The sequence below is a fragment of the Rhinolophus ferrumequinum genome, chromosome 3, assembly GCF_004115265.2.
Source record: "Rhinolophus ferrumequinum isolate MPI-CBG mRhiFer1 chromosome 3, mRhiFer1_v1.p, whole genome shotgun sequence".
Taxonomy (NCBI): domain Eukaryota; kingdom Metazoa; phylum Chordata; class Mammalia; order Chiroptera; family Rhinolophidae; genus Rhinolophus; species Rhinolophus ferrumequinum.
The window spans coordinates 41822677-41836598 of record NC_046286.1 but is presented as its reverse complement, the minus strand read 5'-3'; the positions used below and the strand labels follow the sequence as shown (position 1 = coordinate 41836598).

General features: G+C 39.0%; 2 protein-coding genes across 4 annotated transcripts in view; one reads left to right on the top strand and one right to left on the bottom strand.

Moving 5' to 3' along the window:
• The window catches only part of ME1 (malic enzyme 1), a 174270-nt gene extending 168979 nt beyond the window's left edge, over positions 1 to 5291 (top strand). The window contains exons 13-14 of the mRNA XM_033103410.1: positions 1193 to 1291; positions 4944 to 5291. Coding sequence (XP_032959301.1) covers positions 1193 to 1291; positions 4944 to 5114 — 270 coding nt within the window. The 3' untranslated portion in view covers positions 5115 to 5291. The remainder of the gene's footprint in view (positions 1 to 1192; positions 1292 to 4943) is intronic.
• Positions 5292 to 9236: 3945 nt separating this feature from the next.
• RWDD2A (RWD domain containing 2A) lies at positions 9237 to 13920 on the bottom strand. 3 transcript variants are annotated; one of them, XM_033094115.1, is made up of 4 exons: positions 13808 to 13920; positions 12560 to 12900; positions 10958 to 11546; positions 9237 to 10368 (listed from the first exon to the last, which is right to left on the bottom strand). In XM_033094115.1, exons 2-4 carry the CDS (start codon positions 12761 to 12763, stop codon positions 10349 to 10351), a joined length of 813 nt encoding a protein of 270 aa, XP_032950006.1. In that variant the 5' UTR covers positions 12764 to 12900; positions 13808 to 13920; the 3' UTR covers positions 9237 to 10348. The 3 variants fall into 3 exon arrangements, with proteins under 3 accessions (XP_032950006.1, XP_032949996.1, XP_032949988.1); XM_033094105.1 differs by lacking the exon at positions 9237 to 10368 and having other exon boundaries at positions 10393 to 11546; positions 12560 to 12780; positions 13808 to 13878; XM_033094097.1 differs by lacking the exon at positions 9237 to 10368 and having other exon boundaries at positions 10635 to 11546.
• Positions 13921 to 13922: the final 2 nt, after the last annotated feature.

Sequence of the window (13922 nt, the reverse complement as noted above, 5' to 3'; positions counted from 1 at the left end):
ATGGCATTGACATCTTTCAGAGTACAGGCCAGTTGTTTTTTTACAATGTTCCTCAATTTGGGTTCATGTGATTGTTTCCTCATGATTTAATTCAAGTATACGGTTTTGTTTGGAGCACTGTGTGCCTAATAATTGTACCGGTCTCAGTGCATCACGTCAGGGGGCAGATGACGTCAATTTACCTCATTTTTTTCAGCCACGTTATTGACGTATGATTGACATACAACAAGCTGTAGTCTTAATTATGTACTTGATGAGTTCGTTGATAAGTATATACCTATGGAACCATCACCACAACCTATGTGATCAACAAATCTACTGGCTCCAAAATTTTTTTCTCATCCTCTTTATTATTAATTTTTTTGTTGTGGTGGTAAAAATGCTTAACATAAGATCTACCCTCTTAGTAAATTTTTAAGTATGCACTCTTTGATTTAGAAATAAGGAATGGTTTGGAGGCAGCAAATGCTGCAGCTGGTTAGGTGATTCAGATAATCCAAAATCTCTGTAAAATTAAAATTCTGTTTGCAATGTAGCTCTGAAATCGCTTTCTCAGCCTCCTGTGCAACCTTATGTGAGGTGGGAGTGATGGCGTGATCTGTCTTGGATGCCTTCTGTCCTCAACTTTCAGGCTCCTTTTCCATCACTTCTGTTATCCTCCTCTAATGACCTTAATCCTCTTTCTTCAGCAACTCTAGTGTATCAAATGTAAAGCTGCTAGCATTACATGGTACGGCAGAAAAGGAGCTGGATTAGGGAAAAAAACAGATTTTGTTCCCATCTTTTTCACTAACTCTGTGATCCCACAAATCACCAAGCCTCTCTGGACTCAGTTTTTCCATTGATAAAGGGGGGAATGAAATTAGATGGTTATGGGAAGCCAGTTAGTTCAATTTGTTAGAACGCGGTGCTCTTAACAACAAGGTTGCTGGTTCTATCCCCACATGGGCCACTGTGAGCTGCCCCCTCCACAACTAGATTGAAAACAATGACTTGACTTGGAGCTGATGGGTCCTAGAAAAACACACTAAAAATAAATAAAAGTTAAAAAAAATTAGATGGTCACATTAACATGATCAGCTTTTATTCATGACTGTGTATGTGACCATTCAGCTAGTTATTCTCATAACCACCACATTGTATGCTGTAAAGTGTAAACGTTTTGACTTTTTTTTTTTTTTTTTTTTTTAAGGTTATAGCTGAGCAAGTGTCAGATAAACACTTGGAAGAGGGCCGGCTTTATCCTCCTTTGAACACCATTAGAGATATTTCTCTGAAAATTGCAGAAAAGGTAAAACCATTCTAGTTCAACTTCATTGTTTTGCCTTCCTTCTATTGTTAAGTGTGCATTTTTAGGTATTAAAATCCACTACCTGTATCAACTTATTTCAAAAGGCACAGTGCATCAGCAGAGCTTAGGAACTATGTTTGGTCCTGAGAAATGGAAGAATTGGGCTGAATTGTTACTTCCCCTATCATTCTTTTTCTCTCCCATAATTTAACTAATTCCTTAGGGTTTCCTTTGAGCTAGAGTTCCACCACATCACCTTTTTTTATGTTAGTGTTTTCCATATCACACTTATGAAAGTCACCAAAATAATGCGGATGTGGTAGAGTGACATTTAGACCTTGAACCCCGTGCCTTATCCATGTCTCATGGCGTTTGGCATCTTAAAGATCACAACTGACATTACTGGGAAGAAGACAAAGCAATGAGGGCAAACAACTCAAAGCAGACAAGCTGTTGAAGGAAGCAGCTATAACTACAATGAGAGTTACATTGACATTTTTGCAATACAATTGTATTAGTTTACGCGAGCTGCCATAACAAAATACCACAGACTGGGTGACTTAAAAAAGGAAATTTATTTCCTCCCTGTTGTGGAGGCTAGAAATCTAAGACTAAGGGGTAGGCAGATCTGGTTCCTTTGGAGGCCTCTTTCCTTGGCTTACAGATGACTGCCTCCTCTGTGTCCCCGTGTGGTCTTTCTTCTGTGCATGTGCATCCCTGGTGTCTCCCTGTGTGTCCAAATTTACCTTTTTGGCACGGACACCAGTCCACTTGGGTTCAGGTCCGTTCGAACAGCCTTATTTTAACTTAATTACCTTTCAAAGGCCCTATCTCCAAATATAGTCACTCTCTGAGGTACTGGGGTTAAGGCTTCAACATTTTGGGGTGACATAGTTTAGCCCATAATAGTAATTAAATTAGGGTTTATCGACCTCAGCACTATGCACATTTTGGCTGGATAGCTCTTTGTTGTAGGGGCTGTTCTGGGCATTGTAGGATGTAGGAAAAAGCATCCCTGGCCTTTTTCCTTTAGATGCCAGTAACTGTTGCATGGTTATAACAACCGAAAATGTTTCCAGACATTGCCAAGTGTTTCCTCAGAGGCAAAATTGTTCCTGGTTGAAAATCAAAACTATTAACAAGTTTATCAAAACAACACCATTTTAGATTTATATGTCATTATTTATCTTGTTGATTGAGGGAAAATGCTTCAAAAACTAAGTAATTATCAAAAAAAAGTTAGATAATCGTCTTGGTTATTTATTTATGAAAGAATGAAAGAGTATGCTCATATTTTCTCATAGTATGCTCATAGTTTGTGTCTACTAGTTTTTAACTAGTTTGAATTATTAATACACTGAACAGCATATTATCATGTTAAACTCATTTTGAAAATTTAAATGAAAAGGAGTTAGCATCTGATTAGAGGATAAAGTAAGGAAGCGAAGGACAGCAGGAGAGTACAAAAAGACTCAGATATTACACCTAGAATAATGAGCAAATCTGATCACATAGGAGTTGGGAAATCATGACTAAGACTCAACGTCAACGAGTAAGATGATATAAGTCGACTGAAAGTTTGAAGTATCAATGGTACATTCGAATGTACAATTTTAACAAGTAGATGGAAATGACTGAAACTTAAAGAGACACTAGATATAAAGATGTGGGAGTCATCTACATGTGGTAACAGATGAAGCTCTAGGAACAGTTGGGATTACAAGAGAGCAAGTATAGAAAGGAAAGGAAACTGAGGATAGAACACAGTTTATTTTCTGTCTAGAAGACAGAAGAAAGAAGGCAGTTAAGAAGGAAAGTAGTCATGCCTTTAAGAAGAGACTAAGAACTGAGCAGCATGTCAGAAATTAAAGAAGACAGTGTCAGGATGGGGGTAGAAGTTGTGATTAGAAGAATCAAATCCTGGTGAGAAAAATTAGCCTGAATGATGACAACTTTTATTTATACTTAGGAAGTCATCAGGACATTTATAAAAGCATTTTTAATAGGCAACGTTAAGAAGCCTGAGGAGAATTAGGAAAGCAATAAAATCTAAGCCAGTCTTGCAGAGAGTTTGGGATTAACAAGGAGAGAGTGAAGATTTCACTGAGACAGAGCCTCATTAACATTGTGTGTCCTGGGAGCAGGAAGAGGAACGAAATTCCACATAGTCTATGTCAGGAATGAAAAAAATCTATTTTGTTATAAAAGTGGTATACTGATTGCAAATAGGCACAAGGGATCTTTTTGGTGTGATGAAGATATTCTGAAACTGGATGTGGTAACAGTTGCACAACTATGTAAACTTGAAAAATAATTCAATTGTACACTGAAAATGGTTGAATTGTGTGGTGAATGAACTGTACCACAAAATAAGCTGTCAAAAAAGTAATAATACCACATTATAGGCACTTTAGAAAATAGAGAAAAGGAAAATACCTAATACTCTACTTTTCTAACATTAGCATTATTATCGTTTTGGTGTGTTTGCTTCCAGTCTTTTTTCATTTGTTTGCTTTCTTTTCTAACATCATTATAATAATGTATAATGTATACATACTTTTGTTTCCTGATTTCTTTCATAAACATTTCTCAATAATACAGCACCATCTTTATAATCTTAATATCTCATAAATGCATAATTTTACATTGAGAAGCGAATACTTAATCATTCTACTATTCTTCAAAATCAGACTTATCCAAATAAGTCTATTGTACAGATAGCTCCTTGATGAAAGGAGTTAATCAAAGAGCACATATACAGTAATTAATTATGACAAGAGGGCGAATCCATTTTTTTCAAATAGAGGAAGAGAGGATGTTTGAAGATAAAGAGAAGATAGTTTAATTTGATGAAAAGGGAAATTGAGATCATTTTCTCTAATTAGTTGAAATTTTCTCGGTAGAGTGATGAGGGTCAAATGGGCACTTGATGGGGAAAGGTTTGAAATTACCTTGTGGGAAATATGAGAGGAAGGGTGTTTTTTTGTTTGTTTGTTTGTTTAAGGAAGGTAAAAGCACAAAGTGCAAACACATAGGCCCAAGTAAGGTTAGACAAAGTGTTACATCGCAGGAGACAGCCATGAAGGAGAAAGTCAGCACTGAGGGTTCCCTGGACTGGGGATGAGAATGGCGAGTATGGTGCAAACACACAGAAACGAGATTCTGTGATACTGGGAGGGGCACGGAACTGCCTGTGGAGTCCTGCTGAATAGATGAGCTGGGTCAAGAGACCCTAGGATAAATAAAGAGATTTTGTAAGAGTCTGTGGTCAGAATAGGGATTGTTGAAACTACAAGGTGTCCAAGTTCAAATTTAGCAGGATATTAAGGTATTTAGTTCAAGTTCATTATCAGTTAGATCACTGGAAGACTTTTATACCACTGTCTTCGCTGAGAAGTCCTGGTATGATCACCCTTGAAGAAATCTCTGCTATTCATACTTTCCTTAGCTGCTGATATATTCGCCTCTTGCTACATGATTACATTTTCATTTTATATCTTCTTTGCTGATGTGTGCTTTCATTACAATGCAACCTAATTTATTTGAAAACAGACAAGATATAAAGTATAAATTATGTTTTTAGAATAGATAAACATGTGCTTACCATTACCTCTATTCATTAAAACTACTAATATTCTTTTCTTATTTCTAGATTGTGAAAGATGCATACCAAGAAAAGACAGCCACAGTTTATCCTGAACCCCCAAACAAAGAAGCATTTGTTCGTTCTCAGATGTACAGCACTGATTATGACCAAGTTCTACCTGATTGTTATTCGTGGCCTGAAGAGGCCCAGAAAATACAGACCAAACTTGACCAGTAGCATAATAGCTGACATTTCTAGCTCCATTAAGGAGATCTTGAAGTCTTTCATAATTTTTAAAGATTGGAATCTTTTATAATGATTCATAATATGCTAATTTAAGATAATTTTACTTTAACAATCTGAAAATTTACAGAAGAATATTAATATACTTTAGGGTAAACATCACACTAGACAGTTTTGTTTCATTTACTTTCTTGTTGTTTATGGTTTCTATCTTATTTTGCCCAAGTTCTCTTTAAAAGGTATTATACCTACTACTGAGAACCTCATCAATTTTATATAGGGAACTAATGGGAAGCCGCAAATAAGGAATAAATTGATATGATTAAATTAAAATCCGTAATTCTTTTCTTTACCATTTTGTAAAAATCTACTGTTTTTTATAAAGACAGAAATGAATTGAGGCATAGATGAACTTTTGCTCAAAATAGAAATAACACTTTGTTGCCTAGAGAAAAGTAACTTCTCAGGTATTTTTATTCCACTCCTAGATTACATTTGCTTTTTCTTTTTCCATGTGCAACTGAATTCTAACATTTCTAAGAAAGATAATTGCTGTTTATAATGCCTTGTGCAGCCTTAGATTTTACTATTTTTTCCCCATTGGTACATCCTCTTATCTCCTTGGCCTCAGTCAGAACCCCGTGGAATAGCATCCTCCTTCCCCCTGACTAAGTGCCCTGTCCTTCAGTTCCACGTTGCTGTTGTCGGGCCTTTGCAGACTGTGGCTCTTGTCTGGAGGTCGGTACCTCAGGCCAGCTCAGCGGAAAAGTGGGAAGAGCTAAGCTCCTTGAGAAAGGGCTGCCTGCAGAGTCGACCTCCTAAGACAAAGATCTCCAGAGTCAGGAGCAAGAACATGATTCTGAGACAAGCTGGTCCCACTTGAGTGACCTGCTCTAATGTCCCCTTGATTCGCTCAGGTAATTCAGAGCTCTGTGTTGTTACAACAAACACAATTCCTTTGAGTTTGGAAAAAGTTTTGTAGCTACTTCCCCAACATCAGAAATTATCTTTACATCAGATATTAAAATATTTGAATTACCATTAATAGTTACAGTCTAGAAATTCATGTTAATTTCATGTTTTACTTTAGAAATTAATCGAGGTAATGGAAACAATTTTAGGTTCTTAAGCTCAGGTACAATAACATTTGCTATTTGTAGAATTATTCGGAGAATTTTCTGTATTTGAAGTAATATTTTTAAAGAGTATAAGAAGATGTTCAAGGTAAACTATATCAAAAAATGATTTTATTGAAAGTTGAAGGTTACACAAATTGTTTTAAGTGTAAGTAGAAGGGGTGGGATATTTCTGAACGTAAGACTTAATCAAGAATTTCCTGAATATAGTTATTTTGAAAGGATCCAGTATGCCAATTTGTCTGTTTCCATGTTGTCTTGTAGCTCTAACTGAATGTATTTACCTATGCAAAAGATTCATTAAAGCATAGAAAAAGTGAATGAATAAAACAATTGTGTTTTTCTCTTAAAATATCGTTACATTCAAAAATGATAATGCTGGGTCTTGGTGATCATGTGACAGGATATAATGAATTAAAAATATTCTAATAGGTAATTTCAGTATGAACTTCATTTAACACACGTGTGGCCATATTTGCCATATACTGTGTTGAATGAGCTACTTTGCTGTCCTCAGAGAAAGATAGTGAAACAAGCATTGGAGGATTACTTACTACTAGGTATCATGTATTCTACGTACATTATATTATTTAATTCCCTTATGAAGTAGACTTTTAAAGTAACTTGCCAAGTCCACAGAGCTAATGAGTGAAGGAGGTGAGCTCTAAATCCATGTTTATCTTTCTTCTTAGTCTGTTCTCGTTTCACTGGAGTACAGTCTAGAACAGCACTGTCCAATAGAAAAGGAAAGTGAGCCACATGTATAATTTCTAGTGGCCTCATAAAAAGGAAGAAACAGGTGGAATTCATGTTAATCATATATTTTATTTAAACCACATATCCAGAGTATTTTCATTTCAACATGTGATCAATATAAAAAGTATTAATGAAATACTTTATTTTGTTCATACTGAGGCTCCAAAATCCAGATATGTGCATGTACCTCAGTCATGAGGACATAATGGAACAATGGAATAGAACAGGAAGCTCACAGACAGACCCCCATGAATATATGAGTTACAAAGGTAGCACAACAATTAACAGATAAAGAAGAAAGTAAAAGGATTGGGAAAATTGGCCTACCACATGGAAAAGATTAAAACTGGAACCCTACCTTCCACTATATGAAAAGGTAGAGACCTTTAAAATATAAAGCCAATAAAACCAAATGTAGCAAAATATCTTTGGGACCTCATAAACACAAATGTGGTTAAAAAAAAAATTTGATGCAATGATTTATCTCAAGACGGAAAGGTTTTGGCTGAGAAATGGCTGCTGCCATGAAGCAGTGTAAAGAGTGAAGAAATACAGGAGTGTGGGATAGGTTGGTTGGTCTAGGATGTCATAAAAAAAGATAATTTGGGCTCAAAGGCTTAAATTCTTAGCCCAAGGCACAGTATAAAAACTAGAAATATGCCTATGTTTTTGCAAAAAGAATCTCTTCTCTCTTACCAGCCATAAGGCTGAAATAACTGAAAACCAAGGTCAGACTTAACCTGCTGGTTGCCAAATGATACCAGGCATTGCATTCACAGCCTCACTAGGCCTATGTAAGAGCATCGAGCAGGAAACAGTAGGACCTTGATTTGGAATGGGGATGTCTGACGAGGGGGGTTTGGAGGACTTGTGACACCCTAAACTAGGTGAACAATAGCTCAAGTGTGGGTTCTGAAAGTCCTGTGTCCCAAGAACCCCCTCAAGTGCAAGCAAACCAGAGCACTCCACATGTTCTCTCTTGCTAATCAAAGCGGGAGCAATTCCTGTCTAAAGAGGTTGTTACCGCCTTGCTTGAGGATCTTGAAATGACCTCAGTTTACCTACTGCTTCTCCCACATTACTTCTCCTTTTCTCTATACACATAATGTCAGATTTCAGTAGGGAGAGGATCTGTGATGGATACAATTAAAAAGACAAACCCAGGAGGAGAAGACGCCCACCAAAAGAATTCTAGACTTTGCTCATTTATATTGGCAAAAACTGAGAAAAATGTATGGGATTCTGAAAATGTACTGAGGAAGGAGAAGTGTAATTTCTGATTGGGTAGAATTGATTGATAGAGGTGCACTTGCCACAGGTTCTGGATTCAGTGTGCCGCCTTTAACAGTTGGAAGTGATTCTACCTGTTGGTTCCGTGAGATTACTGAAATGTAGACTTAATAATGGCCCGCATTAAATAAAACTGAGAACACAAACATTCCTTTGAAATAATATAAAGGAATTTAAAGATTTACAAAGAGAGGAATGTTTGAGTGGATTTGTCGTGTGCAATCAGACCATCCTAATCCTAACGATTCTCTAACAGCATCCATGTAAAACCTTTTTCTAATTGAGGTATAATTAATACATATTAGTTTTAGGTGTACAAGTGATTCGATCTTTGTAGATATTGTAAAATGATCACCACAATAAGTCTAGTTAACATTTGTCACCATACATAGTTACAAAAACGTTTATTTCTTGTGATGAGAACTTCTGAGATTTACTCTTAGCAACTTTCAGATATGCAGTACAGTATTAACTATAGCCAACGTGCTGTACATTACATGCCCATGACTTATTTTATAACTGCAAATTTGTACATTTTGACCCCCCTCATCAATTTCCCCAGCCCCATATCTGGCAACCACTAGTCTGTTCTCTGTATCTATGAGCTCGTGTTTTTTGTTGTTGTTGTTTTTAGAGTCCACGTTTCACTTAGCATAATGGCCCAAAGTTCCCTCCGTGTCGCAAATAGCAAGATTTCATTCTTGTCTAAATAATACAAACACACACACACACACACAAACACACACACACGGTGCCAAGAAAATGTATACACATCTTAAGAATGGAAAAAACTATTAAAATTATAATTATACCGATAACGAAAAATGAATACAAGTCACATCTGACTTCTGCAATTACAAGAGGTGCTTAAAGTGGTTACTATCAGCATAATTTCAATATAGTTTTTTCCTTTCTTAAAATGTGTATATTTTTTGGCACCCTCTGTATATATGTGTATGCACACACACACACACTTTTCTTTATCCATTCACCTGTTGTTGGACATTAGTTTGTTTCTGCGTCTTGCCTATTGTAAATAATGAACCTATATGGAGCCTATATATCTTTATGAATTAGTGTTTTCATGTTTCTTCAGATAAGTACTCAGAAGTGGAATTGCTGGATCATATGGCAGTTCTATTATTAGTTTTTTTAGGGACCTCTATACTGTTTCCCACAATGGTTGCATCAGTATACATTCCCGCCATAAGTGCACAACTGTTCTCTTTTCTCCATATCCTTGCCAACACTTATTGTCATTTTGATAAGCGCTATTGTAACAGGTGTGAGGTGTTATCTCATTATGGTTTTGATTTGCATTTCCCTGATTAGTGATGTTGAGCATCTTTTCATGTACCTGTTGGACACGTATCTACATCTTAGACAGAGTAAAACCAGAATGTACTGTTTCATGAAAATGCTGTAAGTCCCCTGGCACACACAGCAATGTTTGGCATCTAACAATGTGTCACAAAATGGGAGTGAGGCAGTCCCCTCCAAGTTACTGTATCTCAGCACCCAGCTTTGTCACCCTGAAGGGACCCGGACATCAGTGGGGTGTCTGGGAGGCAGCAGGGAGCTCCCTGAGAAAGGGCAGTAGTAAGCAAAGAGAGACCATGGAAACCAGAAAATGCTATAGAGAGGCAGCTCAGGACACCCCTTACACAGGTGAGACTCCCAGAAATTCTTGGGGAAGGGTAGATACTTTGTAATGAAAGAGTTTGGCAAGTGCTACTTTAATAGGGGTTATCACTAAAATAAACTCATTTTGAAAAAAGTTGGTGAAGCCTGTGGAGCTTGGAATTTTCAGAAGAGATGGCACTGACTTATCACCAAATTGTAGAGCTTGATTTTTTTCCCCCAGTAAGGTGATGGTCCAGAGCCATCCACACTGGTCCTATCAACACTCTTGCCCTGGCACATGAGCAAAAGCTGCCAGTTTGCATCACCTGTGGAAGACCTTGTAGATAAGAAACCATATGTAAACAGCCAAAGAACACGTGTCATCTTCATTATTCTTGAGACTTCACTGTGATCCTTCTGCCATTAGTTAGGATCTAGTTTTGCTAAAAGAAAAAATTCAAAATAGGGGTTTAGCATAAAGTAAAAAATGTAATAAACATGCCCTCTCTTTGCTCTCATTTGAAACTTGATTTAGAATTCATCTCCAACCATGAGTGTGGTGTGCCATTTGCGTGCTTGCATCACGAAAGGGAGAGATGTTACTCTAAATATTTGTGAGTTCAGAGCTGCCATTTGTCAGTAATGCATACTGACATTAACTATGGGCTTTGGACTCCTCTTTAATCAAATAAGTGTCGTGGGTTGAATTGACTGTGTTTATTAATTTACAATTAAATAGTTTTCAGTTAACACAAGAACATAGGGATAACATCACGATTGCACTGTTACAAAGTTAAAAGCCCCAGGTGTTTCATTACCAGGTAAATTTGGAAGCTAGGTTTCTCATAGAGGATGCTAAATAGCCACAGGCCCTTTTAGTTTGGTTTTATCAATAGAAATGCTACCAGAGTGCAATTACAAGCATAGGCCTTTTCATAGCTTCCTACGAGTCTGAACTTTTGCTTTCAATCCCAAATAATATCTGGAAAACATGCTCACTTTTGTGTTTTTTTAGAAATTCTAAGAACTGACCCAGATTCATGTGGTAGTCATTCCTTAATCCATAGTCACCGTGGGCCTCAAGGAGTAATTCTTCAAAAGAATGGAACAGACGCAGATCCTCCCCATTTCCTTCGGTTTCAATACTTTCAGCATGCTTACAGGAAATGTGTTTCCAATTGGGATACCTAATTGTGTGCCAGAATTCCTCACAATGCTCTTTGAAGCCCTCCACACAGATTATACCAGGCTTTCCTGTCATGCAAAATCCAGTCACATCTAACCTTTTTCCCACATCCAAAATCTTTTTCCTCAGGTCCTGCTGATATATATGGTGGCTGTAGATCCACATTCGAAGGAATGTGTTCTTGACCGGCTTTGCCTGTGTCGACGGTTCGTACAGGAGCTTTCTGCTCAGGAAATAAGAGGCACTGTTGTCCTGTAACCACTGGATTGCTGCACATACACGGAGCTCACCTGGATCAAAAGTCTCTATGTAAGAAGTGAGACCTTTGTTGAGAAGAAGCTGTTGTTGTCTGTCAAGCTCAGATGACCGTCCAAACAGCTGCAGTGCTACATAGGGGTAGCTGTGAGGCATGGTTACTTGCAAATCGATTTTTACCTTAAAATGAAAATCAAATAGATTTAAGAACCATAAAATCACCTAAGCTAGTTTATCAATGGCAACTGCATGATTTTGATAAATATCATGGCTATTACTACTATTAAGTGCCAACTATGTGCCACTGTACTAAGTATTTTACATACCCTATTCCTTCCATGTAGGCATTCATTCATTCTGATATTTGTCAAACACCCAACCATGTGCTAGTTATCCTATGCTGGAATAAAGAAGTGAAGACACTATTTCTGCCCTTTATGAAGTCTAGAGCCTAATTAAGGAGACAGACATTAAACAAATAATTACATATATCCAATATTTAACTTCAATGGTGAGAAGCATTACCATGGAAAAGTACAGGGATCCATTGAAATGTGTAACCAAAGGGACTGATTCCAGTCTGGGGAACCAGGAAGTTTCCACTAAGGGAATGACAACTTAAAGATGAGTGGGAACAGCTAGAAGAGTGGTTTTCAAATGCCTAGTCCACTTGTTACCTATGTTCTGCTAATGTTGCTGGAGATAGATGAATCAGAAGATGAAGGTAAACTCATTTTTAGTATTTAGATTTTCTGTCTGTATTTGCTTATGGTCTTATGGGGGCCACCAATGAAACACTCATTCACTCCTGAAAAGCCAGTTTTGCTAAAGGCAATAATTAGATTTGTGAAAATCATGATATATATACAAGGCAGTCCATACTATAGTAGTTGGGTTGGTAAAACACTGGATGAGTGAGCAAAATAATAATGGTAGTATAAGATTGCAAGATGTTTTTAATAAAAACATCAGGCATATTTGTTGAAAAGGGTGTGCATATTTATGCAAAATTCAGGATGTTTACTGAAGAAAATTTACAGGGCATCCAATGTTTTACATATTTTGCTTTCAAACAAGTAAAGGAAATATACATCTGGAATATTCTCTCTTTCCTGGACTGCAAGCTCATGTTCCAAGTGTTTCCAATAAAAACTGGGCACCTGGCAACAATTAAAACAACTCAGGACACGTACCTTGGGCTCATCGATTTGGAGTGTAATTTCAAACTCAATTTTTGGTGGCAGTGCCTCCCTTGTGCCTTCCAAATATCTCTTTATATTCGTCAGGGCATTTACATCCTCAAGTTTTACTTCTCCTTGGTTAGGAAACATAGAAAACAGCATTTCCATTTCCAGTAGCTGAAGCTGCAGGCATTCTTTCATTGAAGCGGAGGACATGTCGCCTCAAAATCAACCTGCCAGAGAAACTGGAAAGGCTCAGGGACACTGGGTTTGTCAGCTGGCGGTGTCACGCGAAATTTCTCGACGGTCCTTTTGCGTAGAAGCAGTTTTGCAGGAACGCTAGGCACTGAGAACTAGGGGCACAAACAGGAAAACTTACACTCTTCTGCTTTATCTCTGGACCCCAAAATCTAGTATGCACAACATGCTCCCAACATATTTCGCTAAAATTCAGCTTCCCCGTCCCTTCCCCCCCACCACCACCATTCTCTCTTCCGACCTAGATCCGGGAATCTGGACTTTCAGCAAGTGTTACGAATTACTCCGTTGCAGGTGGTTGGCAAACACCTGCAGACATTCTGCAAGCCTGAAAATGAGAATGGCAGGGGGGCCCAGCTTCTGAATCCTCCCAGGTCTCAGGCTTGGATGGAGCTGGACGCTGCGGCGAGGAAGGCCCGCAGCGCCGGTGGGGCGGAGCTCTGGGTCCCCTGGTTCTGGGGTCTTCAAGGCCCCGCTGCCCCCAATGCCAGTTGTCCCCCCTCGGCAGTAGCGCCAAAGACCCCTCCGGGGTGGGCCTTTCCGCCTCTCCAGAAAGCCACACTGGCCCGGGGAGGCATCATACGACCTCTAGACGATTTGGATCCACTTGCCTTTGCCCCGAGGGGCAGAGGTTTAGGGGTATCTCTTACAGAAACAGAAATAAAATGACATTTACTAAGAGCTGGGGCGGGGAGATAGGGAAGGGGCGGCGACAAGAGAAAGCTTCACCGAGTCAAAGGTTTGGGAGATGAACCTCGAGAATCGAAAGAGGATGCGGGAGGCTAGGTGGCGCTCACTGAGGCCGAGGCCACCTTGTCAGAGGCCCCAGATCAGGGATGGTATCCCTCATCCAAGAGCACTGGGATCCCTGACTTCCCAGGAACGCGGGATCTGCCTCCCCGAGACCCAGATTTGGAGGTGGGGCTGCATATTTGCCGGTCGTAGTGCTCGGACAGCCCGCGACCCTCTGCCCCTACCCCCGGGTCACCGCGGGGGCCTCACCCTTCCTGGTCATTCAATGGAAACAGCCCCAAGCCCGCTCAGAACCCGGATCCGCAGTTCCGGAGGCGCGAGCTGCGCGCGACCCGCGAGGCGGCGGGGCGGGGCCAGAGGACCC